General features: G+C 34.1%; 6 protein-coding genes across 7 annotated transcripts; 3 read left to right on the forward strand and 3 right to left on the reverse strand.

The window, feature by feature from the left end:
* Positions 1-218: 218 nt before the first annotated feature.
* LOC128866649 (actin-related protein 5) lies at positions 219-3,916 on the reverse strand. Its single transcript, XM_054107544.1, has 7 exons — positions 3,744-3,916; positions 3,500-3,684; positions 3,286-3,433; positions 2,577-3,205; positions 2,053-2,523; positions 549-729; positions 219-491 (listed from the first exon to the last, which is right to left on the reverse strand). Exons 1-7 carry the CDS (start codon positions 3,838-3,840, stop codon positions 262-264), a joined length of 1,941 nt encoding a protein of 646 aa, XP_053963519.1. The 5' UTR covers positions 3,841-3,916; the 3' UTR covers positions 219-261.
* On the forward strand, positions 990-2,077 carry LOC128866650 (NADH dehydrogenase [ubiquinone] 1 alpha subcomplex assembly factor 3). Its single transcript, XM_054107546.1, has 3 exons — positions 990-1,296; positions 1,349-1,547; positions 1,620-2,077. Exons 1-3 carry the CDS (start codon positions 1,064-1,066, stop codon positions 1,758-1,760), a joined length of 573 nt encoding a protein of 190 aa, XP_053963521.1. The 5' UTR covers positions 990-1,063; the 3' UTR covers positions 1,761-2,077.
* A 1,034-nt stretch (positions 3,917-4,950) lies between the features above and the next one.
* Positions 4,951-6,082, reverse strand: LOC128866287 (elongin-C). Its single transcript, XM_054106889.1, has 2 exons — positions 5,734-6,082; positions 4,951-5,134 (listed from the first exon to the last, which is right to left on the reverse strand). The coding sequence occupies exons 1-2, from the start codon at positions 5,934-5,936 to the stop codon at positions 4,993-4,995; spliced, it is 345 nt and encodes a 114-aa protein (XP_053962864.1). The 5' UTR covers positions 5,937-6,082; the 3' UTR covers positions 4,951-4,992.
* A 1,280-nt stretch (positions 6,083-7,362) lies between these two features.
* LOC128865790 (trifunctional enzyme subunit beta, mitochondrial) lies at positions 7,363-10,853 on the forward strand. The gene is made up of 7 exons (XM_054106138.1): positions 7,363-7,560; positions 8,476-8,650; positions 8,730-8,904; positions 8,962-9,162; positions 9,340-9,514; positions 9,635-9,765; positions 9,825-10,853. The coding sequence occupies exons 1-7, from the start codon at positions 7,470-7,472 to the stop codon at positions 10,326-10,328; spliced, it is 1,452 nt and encodes a 483-aa protein (XP_053962113.1). The 5' UTR covers positions 7,363-7,469; the 3' UTR covers positions 10,329-10,853.
* Positions 10,854-11,958: 1,105 nt separating this feature from the next.
* On the reverse strand, positions 11,959-23,180 carry LOC128865789 (focal adhesion kinase 1). Of its 2 annotated transcripts, XM_054106136.1 has the most exons (18): positions 23,130-23,180; positions 22,946-23,061; positions 21,940-22,070; positions 21,454-21,869; positions 21,118-21,389; positions 20,708-20,817; positions 20,403-20,650; positions 20,022-20,328; positions 19,707-19,934; positions 19,501-19,633; positions 17,803-17,935; positions 17,529-17,670; positions 17,263-17,467; positions 16,556-16,692; positions 15,149-16,485; positions 13,177-13,649; positions 13,007-13,117; positions 11,959-12,875 (listed from the first exon to the last, which is right to left on the reverse strand). In XM_054106136.1, exons 3-18 carry the CDS (start codon positions 22,001-22,003, stop codon positions 12,356-12,358), a joined length of 4,836 nt encoding a protein of 1,611 aa, XP_053962111.1. In that variant the 5' UTR covers positions 22,004-22,070; positions 22,946-23,061; positions 23,130-23,180; the 3' UTR covers positions 11,959-12,355. The 2 variants fall into 2 exon arrangements, with proteins under 2 accessions (XP_053962111.1, XP_053962112.1); XM_054106137.1 differs by lacking the exon at positions 23,130-23,180 and having other exon boundaries at positions 16,334-16,485; positions 22,946-23,120.
* On the forward strand, positions 17,943-19,349 carry LOC128865793 (uncharacterized). Its single transcript, XM_054106143.1, has 2 exons — positions 17,943-18,345; positions 18,817-19,349. Exons 1-2 carry the CDS (start codon positions 17,994-17,996, stop codon positions 18,891-18,893), a joined length of 429 nt encoding a protein of 142 aa, XP_053962118.1. The 5' UTR covers positions 17,943-17,993; the 3' UTR covers positions 18,894-19,349.
* Positions 23,181-23,335: the final 155 nt, after the last annotated feature.

The following is a 23,335-nucleotide window of genomic DNA, read 5'->3' on the forward strand; positions in this document are numbered from 1 at the left end:
CAGCGTTGTAAGGAAGTAGAGATGGGTGGCGAAAGGTTATGAATGAAGCAAGGATTGTAATGCTAAGAAGAAGAATAAACGTCAAACAATATTTTAAATATTAAGAGCAGCACTCTCCCCAAATACTTGTGTGATAATTTTAAATATCGTAACAAGTAACTACATACACACTATTGTCCCTATGGATAATTTTAAGCTGTTACTAAATAAAAAATAAATTAACATATAAATTTTGATTTATTCGAAAGAAAATGAACTCTTTTACATATTGGCATAATATCGATTACTGTATAAATGCTCCTTCAAGTAATCATAACCTTTCTCTTCGTAATCCTTTTTAGAGCTCAACGATTCAGTAAAATCATTAGAATTTGCAAAATCTTTTGCACCAAACCAAGAATCCAGTTCAGGCGACTGTGCAGAAAATATTTGAAATGGGGTTTGAAAGGGACGCATTTCTCGAAGCTCTTTCGAGAGCCGTTCTTTTAAGCCTTTAAATAAATACATTTAGATTCGCATCAGATACTCATAATTAAAAGTTGTACTACCTGTGAACTGCGAACATCCACCTGTTAGTAATATATTATTAACCAATCGCTGCTGCTCATCTGCCGGAAATAGCTTGAGTACAAAATCAATCAATTCAGCTAGTCCCATTTCAGAGCATCCTATTAGGCTTGGTTGGAAAATCACTTCAGGTGCTCGAATAGACTCAACACTAAAATGTAGCTAAAAATAGATAAAAGGACATTAGTAAAAATTATTAAATAGATCTAATAATTTTTGACTGCGAAAATTGTTAAGGATGTATTATAATTTTGAATGTGTACTTTTATGTGGAATAGTTTGATAAACAATGCAATTACATAACACTTATCTTTTATCTGTTTAAAATTTAATAAAAACACTTTAGCATTATATTATTGAAAAATGTCTTGATTCACCCTGTAGTGTTTTCATTTTTCTGTTTTGGAAGGAAAGAGGAAATTTGCTACTATAAACAAAATCCATCAAAATACATAACAAGACGTAACGCATGTAACGTGTATTAATGTTGTAAAAGATGGCTAAAGTTTTGCAATTTGCTTTCGGCGGACTACGCAGAATAAACAAAAATATTATTACCTCTGCTTCACGTCAATATGTAAAAGCTGCCTATGACGCTGACGGCAAAACGAAGGTCTCAATATTTAATACTGAACAGGATCACGGTCTCATGATAACCGGATTCAGTCAATTCGGATTTCGTCTAAATAATGACATGGTAATAATGGGTCCAATGGCGATATTTCCACGGTAATAAAAAGCAATCACAATGTATCAAATACATAATTCTCATTATTTTCAGTTCTGTTCTTTCGTGGAATGTTTCTTCTTATGAGGATATCAACGAAGATAGCTTAGCTTTTTTTTGCACGCTTGAACCAAAAATTGATATACTTATTATCGGCATTGGAGATCAGCCCGTTACACATGCCCTTTCCAAAGTAATAATTGAATTTATGAAAAAACATAAAATCAATGTTGAAATACTTCGTACGGAGCAGGTGAAACCAAAAATGCAAATATCTAATACGAGTAGCACTTTATAATTAACTTTTGTATACATTTACCTTTAGGCGTGTGCAACATTTAATTTCTTAAACGCAGAAAGCCGTATGGTGGCTTCAGCACTTATACCACCTCTTCATATTAGCTACAACGAGAACGATATTTTGCAAAGCAAACTGCGAAAGAAGGAGCTTTACGAAACGGACTAAAAAGCCATTGGCTAGAAAAATATTTATGTAACTCGTATACCATATATTATTTTAAATTAGCAAAAATTCGTTGTTAGAAGTTACTAGTTAGGTACAATTAAGAGGTTGAAAAAGCCTTAAATGGAGTCTTGTAAAGGAATTATAGGTTTTCATGCAATCAATGGAAGTTTGTTGCCTGAATAATTGCTTTTTACAACTTTTGGCTATAATGTTTATGTTATAGTTGTGTCAGGGTAAATATTTTGTGAAATCGAATGTATACTAAAAGTCAAGTCATCACAAATATACTCACTTGATAGTTTTCGGCAACATCGCAACTTTGTATCGTACATTGTTTGAAGGACGGATCATATTGTCGAAGAATGTTTTCACATTCTAAAAGTTTGTCATTATCACTATCACTGTCGCTTTCATTATCCTTGTTTATAGATTTATAAACGTCCCAGTCGTTGTCGTTAACACCAAAGTTATCGATGCCTTTATCATTGTGCGCAAGTAACGAAATAATTCGCATCCGTTCTTGTGCTGCTGCGGTATGACGTTTTGCGGCTTCTTGTCGGCGCGCCTTACGAAGTTCTTTCCGTCTTAGGATATCATCTCGTTTATAATTTATTTCAGCTAACCATTTTTCAACAGGTACATCTGAAGGTGGTTTTTTCGAATTGGATGGTTTTTCTTTTTGCACTCGGTTGCCAGTTACTGAAGTGTCTTGTGTAGCTGATTCCATTTGAAGGAGTCGTCCGCGTAGAGAAGCTATTGTCTTCTGTAAAAAAAAATGTATATTCTTCTTAAGAAACATTTGCAAGGTTCACTTACATCCAGCATAGCTAAATTTTCTATATTATTTTGTTTTAGTGCAGTTTCGAATTCCTCCATTTCTCCAAGTTCGTAGAGATCTCTAACATTAGACATAAATCGTAATTGATTCTCCATGTCCAATTGTTTGTTTTTAGCTCGGCGGGCATTTATTTCATTGAGACGACGCGTTAATTCCTTGCGTTTTTCAATTTTTTGATCCAGATTCTGCGGAGTATTTTGAGCACTGGGCAGCACGAATGCCAATTGAATCTTTTTTACATTATCCGTGTAGTAGTCCATATCAGACCATTGTCTCAACTCTTGCAGATAATCCAAAGCTATACTACTGTGACAATGCAATAACGTTTCAATTCTACTTATCGTTATTGAATTTATATGCATAGGATATTTCATTTGCATAAGACGATGAAGGTAATGAATAATATGATATCCGCCTAAATTTATACGACGGACATTCTCTATCCTTATAATTCCATTTAAGACTGGTATTACATGTATGGTGTTGTATCCAAACGATAAAATTAGCGTATTAGCCCCTATGTCATTCCTCTTCCAACTGAAGAGTGAATCAATCCCATAACAAACAGAAGGAATACCATAGCACTCGAAAAGCAACTCATTCATTTCTAAAATATAAAAGAAAATGATGTGGGAGTAAAGTAAAAGTTATTCGTCATTTTTATTAAATTTAATACAAGAAACTTACGTTGGCGGAAGTAATTTGGATTACCAAGAGCTTCAGTCAATAGAACTGGATGTGAGAAGTTTTCCTCGCTGTTAACACCCAAATGAGCAAATATATAGTCAAATATCTGCTCCTGGTTATGGAAGTGTGTAACAACATTCCGGTCAAACTGTGAAAATCACAAACATTAAAATTAACTAAATTAGCAGGCAAACAAAGTATATTTATAAATTACCTGAGTTTTAAGATTTAACCGCACAGACTCAATATTAGTTATGGCATTGCCAATTTGTGTGTGTTTGTTTGCAATAGGTTCTGCTACCTCTTTCCTTCTATCCCTTCTTGGTTTTAAAATGAAGTTACGAAATTCTAGTAACGGATGCGAGCTGGTACTCCAACCAGCCCTACACTTAAAGGAACCTGAAGATGATCGTCATTAACAAATTTACCATGACCTTTATATACAAGTCTGTTCTTGCCGTTATCAATAATAAGAGCTCCGAGTTTACTATCTGCGTCATAAGTGTGGAATATGTCTGCTTTAGTTGGAGTTTCAGCTAAATTAATAATATTCATTTCACCAGCTAGAAGGCGCACCGGACAAATCCAAACAAACCAGAATCACAAATTTGCAAGCGCATCAATTTCAACCTAGGTACAAGGTGAGTGAAGTGTTTAGAATTCTGTTACCATTGTGTAGATTTTTCAAGTATGGCTACTTTGAATCAGTAATGCAAGAAGGGATAGGTTTAAATTAATTATAGTACATATATTTATCTAAAAGATTTTAATTAATAATTATTTGTAGTGAAACATTTTTTCCATATCAATTTAAAGAGTGGTATAATACAATGCATCCAATCAGAATAAAAGAATTTATCCCAATAATTTAATAAATTCAGACACTTTAGTACGCCATGCACAGTTATAATACGTTACATATAAGTAGATGATCTACTTTTTCGTGCTTTACTCTCAATCCGTAATTAAAAAGCGCGATTTCCCATACAAAATTTCTCTCCCAAAATCTGAGATTATAAAATAATCCTAGATAATAACAATACTTTTTGACATACAACCCTTTGTTTTCTGTGTAATAGATCATTATTTTTACGCTTGTAAAGAAAAACGTCAGAGTAAAAACTAAATAAAATGGGCGCCGGCAAAGAAAAGAGGGTTGTAGACATAATTCTAATAAAATTTTTATTAATTATGCATTCATATACAGAAAAAACGTGTATCCATAAACGCTTAGGCCTCTTATTACTTATTATAAAATGTAATATCGAATTTCGCATGCGTGTTGCTGCCATAATTTTTTGCAACCTCAGTAAACGTCGTTTACAGATTTCCTCCAACTGTTTATTACTAGCAGCCAGATACGCAATTAAATTAGTTATTCCTTCACCCTTGTCTTTTCTTCATATCGTGAATAATAATTAAACAAACCCAAATATTCCATCAAAGCAATTTCAATAAAGAAAAACCTTTCAAAACAGTCTTGACAGCTGCTTGTCAACTTCGCAGCTAATCTGCCACATGTCAAGGGGTAGATTAATCTTGTGGTTTTATTGGTAATTACCCACAACTTCAAACATGTATTTAAACGAAATTTTTCTTTTCAGACAAATTATATTTCTCCATTTCCTTCCACACATAGAAGTTAATTAGAAATAGTAACCAGTATTTATAATGATTCAACTAAAAAATGTTTATTCAATTTATTATTCAACAATCTAAGAAATTTGCCGCCATTAACAACTCCAACGCGATTTCAGGTGCAATCGGAAATTCAGGAATTTCAGTAGAACTATTGGTGTAACGAACTTTATATGTGAAGTACATGCATACCTTCTGAAGAACATGAGATCTGAAACGTAGGAATAAAATTAAGTTAGTTAATAAGATATTACAAAATAAAATTATTTCAAATAACTTTTGAATTCTTCATTTAAATTATTTAAATTTAAGTTTATTTGTGCAGAGCAGTGCATTAAATTGCCCAAAGCTGTTTAAGTAAAATGCCGGTCCAGGTATTAAGTCAAGGGTTAAAAAATGTTAATTCGTGTTCAATATTTGCCGGTTGTGAAATGTTCAAGAATACGAGTTTAACAATGAAATCATTTTGACAACGTACAAGAGGTACCGTCTCCCAATTACTTTTGATAATTTCATCTTTTGTGAGCTATTAAAAGCAAGAACGCGATTTATTGATACTAGTCCTACTTGTCATTGGTATATAAATAGGTAGATATGTATATTGGTTTTTTAGTTCCAACTTACGTATGTCGCTAGTTTGAACAAAAAAACTAAACCAAATTATAACTTTTACACATTGCCAGGGCGATATACGAATATTGAGCCATTATCAGTTCCCGAAAAGAACTTACTCATTAAAAAACACTTATTATTAGCCACAGTTGTTATGCATAGTCACCCTTATATATCAATTTTGTTATTTTTACTTACGGGATTTCTCTGAAATGAACTTCATTTGCTTCGTTTTCTGCAAATTGTCCAGGACCCGAAAGCATTGCCTTTATGGTGCCAGAGGTCAGAGCGTGTTCCCGTTTCACTATAAATTCCTGCCCATCCGATGAAATAAGCTTTACATACATGGCATCAGGGCCTTCACATCCACCATAGATTTTGTCGCTTCGTTGTTCCTCCATCGCTAATTTTTGCTATGTGTAAATAATATCTCTAAGATGACAAATTTTGTCTTGAGATCGAATCCGCTAATTATATTTTCGTATAGAATTCGTAGAATGTTAATAACCTTACTATATACCAGGTATTACTAACATAACAGGGTCACTCAGATGCTGCTACTGTCCAAGATGTCACTACAGGAAAAAGGAGTGTAGCAGTTAAAACCAAATTTTCAGTACTATTTCAACTATGGTGAATATATATCCACTGGAATGAATGCCTAAAAATTGATGCACCAAAAAATATATATAGAATTCAATAGATGTCCATTAGTATCAAAAACCGATGTAGAATATAGATGTGAATGTTGCATATAGTTTCCGAACACTTTCTTCACATAATCAAATTGCCTCAGATATCAATAGTTGCTTTGAATTCGTACCTGTTGGACTTCCACTGAGACGCAATCGCCTGCTAAAAACCACAAGGACAACTAAAAACTGTGTTTTTAACGGCCCACATAACCGAATAGCTAGGATCGTCAACTCTCTGCACAACGAGGTGGACTTTTACAGCGGATCACTCAATACCTTCGTACCAGGTATTAAATCACGTCTATTACCATACCCCTAGGTCAAACAACATTTCGAAAAAATTTTTTGAAACAATTAATTGTTACAAATACCCAATTAATTTGATTAAATCTTTCCCCTCAAAATTCATTTTTTCTCTTTTCATTAATTGTTACCAAGTTGTATATTGCCGATTGGCGTTTGTGTATTAAATAAAAAATAAAATAATCAGTCAAAAAGGCAATATGACCACTAACTGTCCTTTAATCACAAAAATTTTTGTGGTTATCTAATGGCTGCAGAAATTTTAACAAATCTGACTAACAATGCCGCCAATGTGCTGTTCACTTTATTAGCATAGCTTGAAAGTAGAGTTTAACTTGCATTGAAAAACTGACCCTAAGAAATACATATTTCTTATATCCTTCATAAAATATTTTCTTATACCCTTCATAAATAAATACGCATATGTTTACACACACAAAGAGTAGTAAATAAGGTTAATTCTACTTTTAAATGGTCTGTTAGCACCAGTTTTCAATCTAATCTAGCTCTGAGAAACTGGTATTTAGTAACATTTTTCTGTTTCCTTTTCCATGGGCTTGAGCAAACCAGTAGAAAAGTTCTATAATGAGAAAACTTTATATTTCTGCTGTACCAATTCTCAAATTTTTTCTGTGGGAATTTTTTACAGTTTCTTTGATGCAAAAAAAGAGTTTAACAAATAAAAACGGTTCGACAATTTTTATTCACCTCGTACCTTTTAATCCGGACTACTTTTTTATCAATTGGCCAAAGCTTATGGGCCAGTCAAAGTTTAAACATTATGTCGCCCTGTGTTTTCATAAATGCTGAGTTTCATTTAAATTTAGCTAGCAATATTTTCTGCTACTTTAGTATATTCTCATTCGGCCACACCACATAAATATTTTTTAATTTCTAGTTTTTGAGATTTTTTATACATACATTTTTTTATTGAAAATGCAGTCTTCGTTACTCACACCCTTAAGACATGGAAGAGTTGTATCCAATATTTTTACTTTGGGCTTAACAACGTCCTCGCCGAGGCTTGGTAAGTAGAATCCAAATGGGACAAGGCCTTTATTTTGGACATATGTATGTATGTTTATTTGTAAATCTATGACGCTTGCCCAAGTCAAGTGGTGCAAAGTTCATTTCTCATACATTTATGAAGATTTTCTTATAATCAAAGTGTTTTTCACTTGCATATTAATCGCATATATTTGGTAATTTGTATTTCGTTACCTTATTAGTTACTTTTTCGCCGGTAGAAAAAAAATTATTGGAACCTGTTGCACTAATTACCTAAAAAAAAACAATATCTAGTTGTGTGTATTTGTAGAATACGCTAGGGAATATAAATATTTAAATACGAACTATAAGGTTGGCTTTAGTGTAATGCCCCATGAGAAATTGTAGGCAAACTATAATGATTTCTTTAATGAGACGATAGGGGGAGTTCCTGAACATCCTTTATAACTCCCTACATTTCGGAATAATGGTTTTGCAATTATTTGTCTTTAAAATGGCTTGAGCAATTTTACTATATGTAGTCCTCAATTCGATTTTTTGCCTAAGTAAACATAGTACGGATTTACAAACATACTTCTAGCCAACGCCTCTGTAAAATTGAAAGGACTTTGTTCTCTTCAGGTGTCTGGCAGCACTAACTTTTCGATAAATTACAACTTCAACAACAAATTACTTAACAATTATAAGTCTCCGGGAGGTGCTGCTTTCAGTTTTAGGATGGTGATACAATCCTCTACCTTCTTTACTACCTTTACCCTCCTCTACCTCCCACGCCTTTTTCAAAGCATGTACACCACTTACTCTCCGAATTATATAATCAACTTTTTTTTCTCCGTTATGTTTCTTAATATTTGAATTAATAACACATTAAAATAAAGAGTTTGCTTAAATATATATACGTTTCTACGTTTTTGAAAAATTTAAATTATTCCAGCATATGATCGAAAGGTATCCACTTCAAGTACATTGCACAAAGAAAATACCAAATCTTTTAAGAGGAAATTTGAACAAAACATTGTTTTGGTTGATGGCGTTCGAACACCTTTCTTACAATCGTTCACCGACTACTCGAAGCTAATGTCATATGAGTTAGCACGCCATGCTTTGATGTAAGTTATTGAATTAAATACCGTTCCTTCGGCCGAGAATATAAAACTAATTACCCAAGTGTACTTTTTAACATTACAGAAGCCTGCTGGACAAAACAAATCTGAGCAAAGATGTTATTGATTACATCGTTTATGGTACAGTGATACAGGAAGTGAAAACTTCAAATATAGCTCGTGAAGCGGCATTAAGTGCTGGTTTTAGCAACAAAACCCCTGCACATACAGTCACAATGGCCTGTATTAGTTCGAATGTGGTATGTAATTAAAGCAGTTCAAAATGTGCACTTAAATTAATTGACCTATATTTGCAGGCTATGACCACTGGTATCGGACTTTTGGCCACAAACACATACGATGTAATCGTTGCCGGTGGTGTCGAATTTATGTCCGACGTTCCTATTCGGCATTCGCGTAAAATGCGTAGTCTACTGTTGAGAGCTAACAAGGCAAAAACGCCAGTACAAAAATTGGCTTTGCTTTCAACTTTGCGTCCGAATTTCCTTATTCCCGAAGTAAGTTTCCTTCATAATAGTTGTTGTTATTAAAATCTAAATCGAAAAATATTTACCTACTTACACCCTAAGTAGGAGCAGGAGCTTGGTCAAACACCTAACAACCAAATAATCGAATACATCAGTAAAAATTGAGCAGCAGTAAATTTACATATACTTTTATTCCTCTCAATACAGTTGCCAGCTGTAGCTGAATTTTCTTCTGGAGAAACTATGGGCCATTCTGCGGATCGTTTGTCGGCAGCTTTTAAGGTATCTCGAAAAGAGCAAGACGATTACGCCGTGCGTTCACATACTTTAGCAAAACAAGCACAGGACAAAGGGTATTTCACTGACATAGTTCCTGTTAAAGGTAATTTTATAAATTTGAAATTTTCTATGCTCCATTGCATTATTTCTAAGCTGAGATTTTATATAATATGTAATAAGTAAGTATATGACAATCCCCGCAACTTATTAAAACTATTTCCAGTGCCTGGCAGCACAAAATTCATTGAAAAGGACAACGGAATTCGTGTTTCCACGCCGGAAAATTTAGCTAAACTGAAGCCTGCATTCGTTAAGCCATATGGAACCATCACAGCAGCCAACGCTTCATTTTTGGTATTATTTCTCTACATTCTAACCGCGACTGTATTTGAATAATAGTTCTTAATATACAGACCGATGGTGCATCTGCTTGCGTAATTATGAAAGAAGAGACTGCGAAAAAGTTAGGTCTTCGTCCTAAAGCGTACTTACGGGATTTCTTGTATATATCACAAGATCCAGTTGACCAATTGCTTTTAAGTCCTGCCTATGGTATCCCGAAACTTTTAAAACAGACTGGTCTTACTCTGAAAGATATTGATACATGGGAAATCCACGAAGCTTTTGCAGGTCAAATTCTGGCGAATCTGAAAGCATTAGATTCCGATTGGTTCTGCAAAAACTATATGGGACTTAGTGAGAAATTCGGCTCACCAGATATGAGTAAATGGAATAACTGGGGTGGCTCGTTATCTATTGGCCATCCATTTGCGGCTACCGGTGTGCGACTATGCATGCACACAGCAAATCGTTTGGTACGTGAAGATGGTCAACTGGGTGTCGTGGCTGCTTGCGCCGCTGGTGGTCAAGGTGTCGCCATGCTGCTTGAGAGATATCCCGGAGCCACTGCAGATTAAAGAAGCATTTACACATTAGGTGAATAACCGTACATGAAACAGATGTTGCCTTTAGTAACTCACCTCTAGACGTAGGTAGAAAAGTGTTAACATTTTTTAAGAAATAATTGAAAATACAAGACATGTAAAAATTATTAAAAAACGATGTAATGTGCGCCAATTCCTATTTTTGAAGTAAAATGAAACTCCCGAAAAATCGAATGTACGCATATATATATATATATGAATTTACTTTTATGTGGAATAAATAACTCCCAGTTTTACCAAACCATATTTCAAGTAATTACCATATATTGTTACGACTTTCATATTTTATTTACTTATTATAATACATTTGGAATCAGCTCGAACTCATGTTTGTTATTATCATTATTATGTTTTATTCCAGCTTTAGAACTGCTTAAGTCGTTTAAAAATATGAATAATAGTGTTGAAAATTCAAATACAATTTTATACGAAAGCATCATTCAATAATATTGAAAACTGAGGTTTTAATTTAATAAAAATTAAGCTAATAGATATTCAGGTAATATTTTTAATTTGTTTACTGCAGAGCTTTTTTATTTGGAATCGCAATTAATGAACCTGTGTAGATACAAAAAATTGGAGAAAAGTGAACACAAATTATATAACATTCCTCATATACACATGTATGTACTTATAGATTCAGCTTTTTAGGGACGGAAAAACGTTTAAATGCTCTTGTGGAAAAATAAAAATCTCTACGATTTCTTTTAATTTAATTCTGAAGTCGGTCGATTAGCGATGCGTCATGCAGTTAATGACGTTCCGTTGTTCACCACATTCATTGTATATGCGTTGATAACGTTGATAAGGATAAATCGAATTGGTCTCTTGCGCTTTAATTTTTTTTTTTTGTTATAAGTAAACAAAGCAGTTGAGTCTACAATCGCTAGATAGAAATTAAGAACCATAAAGGGAGATTTTTAGTAGGCTAACACTTTCTTCTGCCTGCAAGATTGGTTGTAGGTATTAACTTTTTAAATGGAGGGCTCTAAAATTGTAGGGCACCTCTTAATGGCGATAGATTTTTCTTAGAATTTTTTTATTATTAGAAAAGCCATTCAAAGGCACCAACCGATAAGCATGTTAAACGTGCTCCAAGCTACATATTTCGGGGCTAACAACAAATGTCACGTAGTAGTACACGCGCAAGGCGATGAATCTGTGATAAAACTCTTGACCGAATATAACATAACTGCCCCCAACTATCCGGTGTCGAGTCGCTCTTATGCGAACATTTGTTTTCTATTTGAAAACGTCAATTCTGCCCTGATGGCATTACTTTCTAAATTCCATCGATATAAAAGAGGTACGATTTTGTCTTTAAGAGCTAATCTGTAATATTTGCTACATCTTAAAAATAATATATCCGAGCCTATTTGTGTTAAGGAACTAAGTCTAAACAAAATTAAAAAATCCAATGAAACAAAACAAAATTTGTTATGATTAAAAGCGGTTAAAAATGCAATTGTTTACCAACATTGAGTTTTGTGTTAAATTTAATTAAAGAACGAAATGAAAACGTCCAATTAAAATATTTTTTTTTAATAAATTTATAAAAACAAAAGAAACATTAACATTATTAATTTTTAATTGAAATTCCGTAGTCACAGCAAATTGTTAATGAATAAATATGCAGTCCTATGACAACTCGTTAATGAAAATTTCTTTAGTGGAAAACAAAATATATATATAGGTTCTTAAATACATATAAATTATAAATTATTCAATGCCTTTGTATTCAAAAATGCAATGTTATAATTTTTCTCTTATTCAAGACTGTCTTCGCTTTGAAACTAGTAAGTAAGTGAAAATAATAACATTTTTTTCTTTCGTTAAAAAATTATAAATATTGTATAAATTGTTTTTTTGTGTTTTTTTTTCTTTGCACATACATATGTTAATCATATGTAGGGATTACATATATGTATGTACGAGTATGTAAAGTACTTTTTTGACTATAAATATTTATTCTGCTAGCGTTAAACACATACATATGTAAATTAGTTGCACCTTTTTTGTGAAGCAATATTAGTGTTCGAATATAAATGATCGAATTCAGAACTATCTGTATGTTCTACAATTTGTAGTTGTTCATTCGTATTATGCATAATATGCTCAAATGCGAGGTTGGACCTTCTCACAACTCCGTCGTTATTTACTTGGGTTGTCAAATGCAGATTCCCCATGTTTGATTGTTGCTGTGTCAGTTCCACATCAAGTTTGTCTTTTTCGGCTACTAAATTGTTGAAATTTTGAAATTTACTGTTGGACATTACTTGATAACCATCTTCGGTTAGAGTTACAGTTGTCTCTTCATTCAGTACGTTTGCATGACTGGTTGTCTTCGCCACAAAATCCGTAGAATCGCCCACAGATGAAGATAGTGGATTGGAACGAGCGCGTTCCTGTAATGGCGCAGATGGTGGTGAAAAGATGCCGTGCCGCCTGCGAATGGAATCCACTACGTCAAATAAGTTTTTCGCATCCATGGCTAGTATATGCGCTGAAGACAGCATATTGCTGCCATAGGAAAGAGAAGGTACAGATTTAATCGAAAACTTTTGCAAGCATACATATGTACGTATGTATGTAATGTAATGTAATTATGAAGACGTTAATGGCACGCCTAAAATTTCATATATTTTACTCACCGTCTATATTCACTATCAAGTGTGGTGTCACTGTATTGTTGTGCGAGTCGCATTGTTGCCACCAAATCCTGCATGTCCTTCGATAGCACCTTATGTGCCATTTCAACCTCTCTGAAACCACACACATTTTATAATCCGTCCTCATGGAAAAAAAGAAAATTAGAATTTACCTATGCGCTTGCGTTGGGAAAACCTGTGACAGCCTATCCACGGATGCCAGTAACGTACGCAGTTCAATTCCAACATTCCTTACTAAATGCAAATAGTTATTGGCATTTGACTTTTCTACATCTTGCGAAAGTGTCATTATTGCCTTAACCACATTTGTGGTGGCTATGTAGACTTCGTCGTTGCTGCGATCGATTGTCATACGTGGCTTGTTGCCGCTACTACCAGTTAATTTCGATGATGGTACATCATTATTTGGCCTTGAATCACTTGGTGTATCGTTACAATTTTCTATTGAGGATGTGCTATTCTTCAGTGCGTCAAGCTTGGAGTCTGGGGTGTGGGGACGTGAAGCTCCTAGGGAATTACTAATACTTGGTGAACACTCTGGTAAACTTGATGGCCCATGATTGGAATTAAAATAGCCCAAAGCATTTAAGTCCGAATTTGATGTTGCAAGACTTAGGCGTTTTTTCTAAAAACGGATTTCCAAGGTAATAATCATTAAAACTGTACATACATATGTAGGTATTTATAAAAAAACACGTAAATTAGCAACAGCAAAAAAATAAATAAACATAAACATTAAAGAGACTTATGTATATAAATATATTGTAGTTTGTGCTAGCAAACAAATTAAATATGAAAAAAATAATGTGGCCCTAAAAAATGTAAGCTTTATTACTGTAGGCCATTGACTTCACTCTCTGTGGAATGACTCAGACACGAATCTGTGAAAATTTAAACTAACTCAGCACTTTTTCACCAACATCAATGTTTTTCGCCTTGGCGTGGGGATAAAGCATAAGTGATAAGATGATTGTCCCCCGCAGCAGGTGCATATCATCGTACACTAAGAAAAATGTTTCATGATGATTAAGATTTAAAGCCTACGTCCTTTAAAGCCTACACCTGCTTCAGCTCTGGTGGACGAGCTTCTCACTATAATCCACACCAAAACGGTATCCTTCAACATCTCACTTATTTGCGCCCACGCCCCGACGAAAGAGAATCAAAGACCGCTTCTATGAGTGCTTCCCCCCCATGGCGTATAAATCACGCTTGACAACTTCAAGGACTGACACTGATTTATTTCGCTTCCTGCCATCAACCAAGCACTCGGCAGCGTACTCGCGCATCGACACACACGCCACTGTTGACAGTTATAATTTTGAAGTGTTACGAGACTTTGTTTATTTAAGAAGCGGCATTAACAGCGGTAATAATGTCGGCTTTGAAATTCACTCTTGCCAACAAGTGTTACTTTGAACTAAGTAGGCACTCTTTATGAGTCTCTCTTAATGCTCATCCTATTATATTTATAGAAGTGTGGAGAATAACAACGTCCGATAAAGCAGCCCTTCGAGTGTTCAAGAGAAAGATTTTGTGCGAGATTTTTGGACCTTTGCACGTTGATGAATAAGGATCCCACCGCTCCGCTAGCTAAGTCATGTCGTCCAAATGAATACAAACGACCCAGTTCTTAAAGCTGGAGCCTGCTAGTCGTAGCAGAGGAAGTGGAAGAGCTCCTTTGCGTTGGAAAGATCAGGTAAAGAAGAACTTCGTTTCATTTGGTGTGTCCAGCTGGCACCGACCGCCTTTGTAAAACTCGGCGAAAATCGCTTAAACAGTTATCGCACCAATCAAGAAGAAGAAGATTGTATTTATAAACGAAATGAAGATTTTGTTTGCAAAATTTGTGAAGTAAATAAAATTTAAATAACGCTGCATATGCGGCGCGATCATTACATGAATTGTTTTTCAAAAATTAAATAAAAAATTGACAAGCCACAGATATTTTTATGAATACTACTGGGTACTATCTAATAAAAACTGAATTATAGAAAACTTGTACATATGCAATACTATAACCAACAAAACTAAACACACAACGAAATCATTTCAAATACTTTGAATTAAAAAGGATATAAAACGAAAACCAAATAAATTGCGTTTATTAGGGCAATCTCAAACCTGTGCGCCTAGTTGACACTCAGCAGTGTGACCGCCATCCAGGCTTGTACCTGCTATTTGCTGCGCTAAATGAACATTATCTGTATATTTGGTTGCTTTTAATTCGCAATTCTCGTTAAGTGAATAGGGGCACTGCTTGGGCATTGTATTAAAGTCCTTGCCTATATCATAGCTAGATGTGAAAGCCTTGCTACCAGGCGCCATTGGCGTGTATGTAGAGTTGGGTGAGACTTTCGGATCAAATTGTTCGACGATGGGCTGAGATTTACAACTCCCGATCAAATCACGTTGTGGCAACATACTACGTGGAATCATATCAAAAGTGCGATTGCGGTTGAGAGAACTTGAAGCACACGATTTCACGTTGCTGCCACCAAAATCATAAATTTCTTCTTGTAATGGTTCCGTTTCCATTGAACTTTTCATTTGATTACGATATGTGCGATATGAAATATTTCGTTCCAAGCTATTTGATAAATTTGCCTTTGCCGTTTGAGAATGAAATGTGTCTAATGGTGTCGCTCTTTCTAAACTACTACTACGTTGAACCCAATCGCGCATAAAATTATTTGAAATAGAAATTGATTGATTACGTTCCAGGCTACCACCCTTGGATTGCATTGGTTTTACTGTGTCAATTATGAAATTATCTTGATTTCTTTCTAAACTGCCATAGGAATGAGGATTGCATCTTCGTAATAACTCAGATTTTGTAATCTTTGGATCTGTTCGTATGCGTTGAAAATCGTAAATATTCGCTTGTGGATTATATAAAACAAAATTATTTGGAATTTGGGGCTTCTGGCAGGGCATATTAGAAGCAACTGTACGAAAACTATTTGGATTTTCGGGACACATATTGTGCAAGCATGCTGCAGTTGTAGGATCTATAGCATTAAGAAAAGTGCATTTCGAGGAATGATTACATTTATCTAAACAACTACATTGTATGGTATGGGGCAAAGTTTCTGATTCGCTGCCCATTATTGTTTGATTAAATGATGCGCCCAGTGGCTGTGCACCAGCTGAACGCGTTAACGGCGAAAAATTTTGCTCATTTACAATCGGATCCAATTTTAACAATTCGGAAGCTGGTAGTTTAGTCATTTTCAATGGCATATCTGTACTATTTGGGACTTTAGTTGATTTAGTTTCATCTATTTCTACAGCTAATGTATTAAATACCGAAGCTGGTGTTGTGTAAGCTGCTGGATTGATGCTGCGATTCTCGTTTTCCATCATTAACCTGGCCAAAACTTCGGGATTTTGTGCAATAATATACGTTTGTGGACTTAACTGATTCTTTTCGCTCACAATTGATGACTGCAGCGCAGAATCTGAAAAACAAAAAAAAATTTTATCAGTAAAAGTTTGGAATCTATTTAAAAATAAATATTGCAATAGTACCTCCTTCGAAGGGAGTTCGGGTTGGTTTAACTGGTGGTACGTCACCTTCACAGCCACTCCATGACATGGCCGCGACTCGTCGATTTTCGCGTCGCATTGTCTCTGAATCGCTAATTTTTTCATCCACTAAAATTTCACTGTAAAAAAGGTTTATTAGGTTGAGTTTTATTTAAATACTCCCGTTTCGGGGGAAAAACGGCAAATTAAAAAACAGGAAAATGTCGAGAGAAAGCATTTGTGTGTGTATGTATATGCGTTTTTACTAATTAAAAAAAGATTTTCAGTGATGAAAATCTATATTTGGACCCCATAGAGCTCCTTTCTTAGTCTGTTGTATACTGCGAAAATTTTAATAATTCAGCAAAGTTACTTGCTGACCCTTTTTTGGAAAATATCATTATTTCGATTCTGTCGATACAATTTTTAAATATTTTTATGCCGACCGTTTAAGCTTAAACGCGTCTATCAGCCGAGGTGATTTTTTGGGAAAAATATTTTTAATATCTAATTGTATTTGTAATAAACTCGATTTTTTGAGATACTTTCAAATCGTTAAATAATAATTTTCCGAAATATTTTGGCGGTAGTCTTAAAATATAATAAATTTTATAATTCCGAAGGAAAAACAGCACCGGTTTTTTTTGTATGGAGAGTGATGCATTCAGATGCATATATGTATGTACAGGCATACAGGGATTTAAACTTACTAAAGCGTTTCCTTAATTCTCTGGAATGTTGGCCTTTTCGATGGTTCATGCGCCCAGCATTGTGACATTAACGAATACAATCGTGGCGGGCAATCTTTCGGTAGCGGCAATCGTTCGCCATTTTCCAATTTAGTAATTACATCGCTATTTTTGATACCTTGAAATGGCTTAACACCCAACATAAGTATTTCCCACGCACAAACACCTATGACGTAGAAAAAATTATTTAGAAACACATGCTGACCAAAATACTGTGTCCACAATACCAAACATCCAGACATCGCTTGCGTTTGTGAATCTTCGAAAGTTGATGGACTCTGGCGCCATCCACTTTATTGGCAAAATGCACATGCTTGAATGGTAGTACGATTGATCCGACACCCAACGAGAAAGACCGAAATCAGCAAGCTTTGTATAGTATGGAAAAAAATTTAATCACACGAGGACAAAAAAATAAAAATAAGAAACAATTTTTAAATTACAAAAATACAAGACTTTCATTATCAAAATTCATGTATCAAACGCGATTTTAGACTTTACCTTGATACAAGTTGGTGAACTGACAAGCACATTCCGTGCCGCAATATCTCTGTGTACGAACTTCTTAGATTCCAAATAACTTAAAGCTGTGGATAGCTGGTAGCAGTAAAGAAGCAAAGTGCCACGCTTAAGCCTTTAAATATAAGAAAAAAAGAAGATAAAGTAAACAGAAATAAATACAATTAAATATCATGCGTTACTACCCGACCGCGGATGTCGACTTTTATGTTGAGTTCAGTGATGGATGGGATAGATATTGTCGGTGGCCCAATAAAAAATGGAGATATAAAGATTTATCTCCTACTACGACAATCTCTTATTGGCGCGACCTTGAAGGCGCAAAAAAGGAATATATTCTATTGGCAGATTTATATTTTGATAAATGGTTAAAGACACGCTTAAATGAAGGTGCCTGTTTGCCGTTATTATATTCAGTTGGTAATCGATTCATTAAGCTGGAAAAATATTTCCCTGCTGGATTCAGATGCGCTCCATTGCCAATGAATCTTAAGGAATACAAGGAAATGCAAGCCATAATAAAAGGTAGACATTCATTTGTTATGATACGTAAGCGAACAATTTCACTTAATAGATTACTCAAGTGTTTTTTTTTTGTGCCTGTAGAAGACTTAGTGAGTTTTGAATAGAAGTAGCCTGATGGAAGACTAACTTTTCGGGTCTTAATACAATAGTCTAATTAGACAGCTGGGACAGTGAAGAGGAAGACACCAGATCAGTGTAGTGAATTCCAAATCTAAATAATCGCTAGTATACACTTTTAGACCCAGCTTTTAGTGCTAGTTTAACTGGTGAATTCTCAATCTCAAACTGAGTATAAATTTAGTTTAACTGAAAAGCATAAACATTAGTATGTTCTAACATTTTGTTTTTGCAAACGCTAGGAGATTTGAGAATCCTTGTCAATGAACTTACACTGATTTCCATAAAACAATTCTGAGCTGGACACTGTCCATTTCGGACATGTGTCTAAAATTTTTATTTGTATTTTTCCAGAGGAAGCAAAACAGAAAAAGAAGGCTGCTAAAGAAAAGAAAGCCAAAGGAGAAAAGGGAAAGAAGGGCAAAAAATAAACACAAAATGGAAACGAAGAAAATTATAAAAATTAAATTAAATAAAAATTATTAAATTGCAACAAAAAAAAAGTACTACTAAATTGAGTTTTCGCTAACAGTACGGCTCTTGCTTATATCTGGCCAAGGACTGTCACTCAAGAGGCACTTCCCAAAAATTTTCGGGCGGAAATAGGAACAAAACTCGAATGACGAATACGTTATCAAAATTCAAGGCGAATCTATTAAAGGTGGTGTTGGTAAATCAGCTGATTTGTTGTTTTTTTTTTTCTTTCTCTGTGTCCATGTGGCTGTCAGCACAAAATAAAACAAGGCGGTTAATTTTTTGCTTTCTACTTTTTAAATACTTTGCCGTGGCAATCAAACGTACAAAACATTATTGTTGGTCTAGTGCCACCACCTTTAATAAATTCGCCTTGCCAAAATTCATTAAAAAGAATAAATCATAAAAAACAACACTAGTATTTACGCCTGATTTCAATACTCTAGTTCAAGCCATAAAACAACAATTAATTTATTATTGAATCATGAGTTCAAACCGTTATTGAATACTTATACATTGTGAAATCCTAAATGATGAGTGTTAGAAAATATTTCAAATACATACTTCTTGCTGTTGGCCTTCAAATATGCCCTGAGCTCTCCGTGACGCGCTAGCTCCATAACAATCCAGATAGGCGTCTCACTACATATACCAATCAGCCGTATTATATGCGGATGGTCGAATTTTTGCATAATATCTGCAATAGTAAACACAAATTTGCTCGGTTAAGTTAGGATTTGCTTATGTTTTTTATATGATTTGTGACATACATGCTTCCTCTAGAAATTGTTCCATTTTTTGTGGATCATCGCTGGCTTTGCACGTTTTAACTGCCACTTGAATTACAGATGACTTCATTTCGATATTGCCCAATGCATTGAGTTTGGTATTTTTCTTAGCCTTCGGAAAGTACGTGCCTATATGAACATCACCAAATTGTCCAACGCCAATTTTTTCATTGAGATTTATCTGAGATCTTTCTAATTCATAATTTCGAGCTTAATCGATGTTTGATTTAATAAGTAAATAATTTATTTAATTAATTTAATGAACATATTTTTGAAATATATCCTCTATTAACATACCAGTTGGCGTTGAGTAGTCTCCCTCATCATCGATTAAGCCTATTTCAGCATAATCTTCAGTTAATGTCGGCTTTGGTTTTGCGCAGGGTTGTGTTGTTGCACCACCATCCGTTGAATCTTCGATATTTTTCTTTGCTTTGCTTATACCGTTATTTTGTTTTTCCTTTAAAGCCGAGGTGGATGCCTTTAAACCATTATTTAAACTGTTTAAAGTATTAACATCGTTTCGTTCCCAAATAGAAACATAACTACTGCCATGAATTAAGCAACAATATCCATCAATAAGATCTGCAATGCTTTCAGCCGTCTTCAGAGAGAGTATGTTAGTGAAATTAAATTACAAAAAAACTTATAATTAAAACTGATCCAGCAAAAACGTACATTTATACCATCACAAGTTATTACTAAGTCTTCATCATTGCTTCTTGTTGTTATTCTAAGTTGAGTCTTCACTTCCCAACATTTGCATGGATTGTATTTTTCCTCTGCATTTGCCGAGTTTGCAAATGGTTTCTTAGATTGGTTGCTTACATTATCCCTGGGTATAGCAAGTGTTACGATTTTTATAATGTCTTTGAATGTTGCGACGCTAGTCAGGTCTGCTTGTGGATGAGTTTGGTAAGAAATGCCTGGAAACAAAAATATTAAATATTTATGAGACTGAAACAAAAGTTGATAGCCAATACCGATTTGTGGGCCGATATATAATATGCCAGATATATTCCATGCTGAGCTTAATGTTACTGAAAACTTTTCGTACCCATTAATTTTACATGTTTGTAAAATATCAAAAAATCTAAAGAGGAAATAAAAGGGTATATAAATAAATATATTGAAAAAGTAGTATTTATAGTAAATCAGTTTGATTAGCTGATTTTTATTTTTAATTATGTACAAATATCATATAAATATTTACGAAGTTTTGCAAAGTTTGATTAGTTGATCAGTTTGATTAGCTGATTTTTATTTTTAATTATGTACAAATGTCATATAAATATTTACGAAGTTGTGCAAAGACTTTCGATCAAAAATAAAATATCATGTTGGTAATAAATGATTTCTTATTTCATTAACGTTGGTAGCGTTTTTTTCTTACTTGGTTATGTATTCAATGTCCGTTAAATTGTACACCTTCTTGTATCCAGCTTGAATTAATTTTTTTAAATTCTTTGGCTTTACTGAACTTATCACAGATTTTGGAAGAAAAGAATTCAAACCAATTTCCTTCTCAACATAGTCAATATGATGTTTTTTATCAGGCGCTTTGATAATTGTATTTTTAAAATAATGCCGTATTCCCAAACAACATAACTGTATCGCCGTATCGACATCGATTGTGGGATCGGATAAAACATAATCTTGCTTTGCCTAAAATAAAAAGCAATAATTTAATTTATTTATTCAGGTGCATATCATACATAATAACACTTACTTGATCAAAATAATATAAGCAACTTGTTTTGTCTTCCTCATAAAACTCCGCCAAACTATTTGGAATGTAACGTATCCGTAGCTCAGCTCGCCAAACACTATTTACCGAATTTCTATTGCTACTTTTGACTTTTGCGTTATCATAATTGGAACACTCGAGATTTGGACAAATCGGGTACCATATGTATCTTATAACTTGATTCATCCCCGTTGACCTCGTCATCCATAATATTTCTTTTGTTACAACATTATTTAACCTTAGAGCGTAAAAATGTGGATTCGGCATATGGCCTGGTATTAAACTACCCACAGCACGCTCAATAACGTGCAACACAGTATCATTTGCCTCGTTGACATTAATAGGCCGCATGCCTTTGTTGGGCATATGTAAATGCAGGACCAACTCATCCATTTGCCCTACGTTGAAATGTGAATGTGCTTAATATTTTTTCAAGTTAGTATTTAAACAAAATATAAAATACGTTACCTTCATTTTGCAACGAAGGCGCGAGTTGAGTCGCAAAACCGCTCGAAGATTGTGATTTCGACATTAGTGTATATAGAAAATTCACTGCGTGGTTGGTGTTCTATGTAGATACCATACGATATTTATCCATTCTAAAATAAATGATAAACAAGAAAACATTTCAATTAGGAACTAAAAATACTTTTTAGGAGGAATACCATATGTAGAAACAGAAATAATTAGAAACTGATAGTAAAAAATTACAATTTTATGCAAGTAATCTTGTAAATGAGGCTTCAAATATTGTTAGTCTAATTTCTAAAGAATCATCTAATTTTTGAAGAATCATAATATTAATCTAAAATTTGTGTAAACACATAATTCCGGATTAGCTATCTTATTATTCGGATGCACCCGTGCACTTCTATATTTCAAATGGACAGCCGTAACTTTCTGTAAGTAATCTGAAAATACTTTCCTAATGCGGAAACAAAGTCAGTTCCTAAATAAATATAGACCGATTACTTTCAATAATTAAAACAATATTTTCAAGCTCGCGCATAGGAGTTTTCTCACACAACATATATTTACTATTGAAATGAGTGATATCTAATTACCATAATTTAGAAATTATTTTGAACGTGTTGGGCAAATCATATTGTCACACTTTTAATTTATGCCAATGAATCCGGCATTTGTGCATACATTCCTATGAAATTTCGACATCGCAAAGCATAACCCTAATTCATTAAGCTAGATACAAAAAAAAAAAACAGATTTTAAAGGTGCTTGCACCCATTCCACATATGTGCATGTAAATTTGTATGTAAGACGATCGGAGTACTTGCGATTCACGCCTACAATACATTTAGCACTGAATATTTGCGTTTATTGTGTTATTTTTCTTGACCCCTAAATAATATTTTTAACTTGTGATACAATTATGTAGAACAACTTGGTCATAAATACACTTGAACACCGTGTTTTCCACTTTAATCATATTAATATAAGGTGTTGTCAATCTTACATATATAGTGAACGTCGCATTTCCTCTCCGATTTCACCTGCGTCTATATATGCTGCAGACAGAAATACCACATTATTTAAATGTTTTATTGTTTAATGCCGTTCTGTTGCTACACTCTGCAATATCAGAGAATAAAAATACTTTTTAAAACCTAATTTACAATTTTTATTTGATAAATAGGTACATTTGTGTTACCAAACAGATTGATTAAAGCCGGTGCTGCCACATAGTTGCAATTTTACTTTCTGTTTTTAACACAGACCGCAAAATTTCCAAAACGCTACAGGGCGACAACTTTTCCAAAAACTCGTTTACACATTTTAACACACTTCAATATGGTAGCACTAATTTCTGCACTGCTTTGCCAATAAGAGGAAATGACTACCACTG

The sequence above is a fragment of the Anastrepha ludens genome, chromosome 6 (genome assembly GCF_028408465.1).
Source record: "Anastrepha ludens isolate Willacy chromosome 6, idAnaLude1.1, whole genome shotgun sequence".
Lineage (NCBI taxonomy): Eukaryota > Metazoa > Arthropoda > Insecta > Diptera > Tephritidae > Anastrepha > Anastrepha ludens.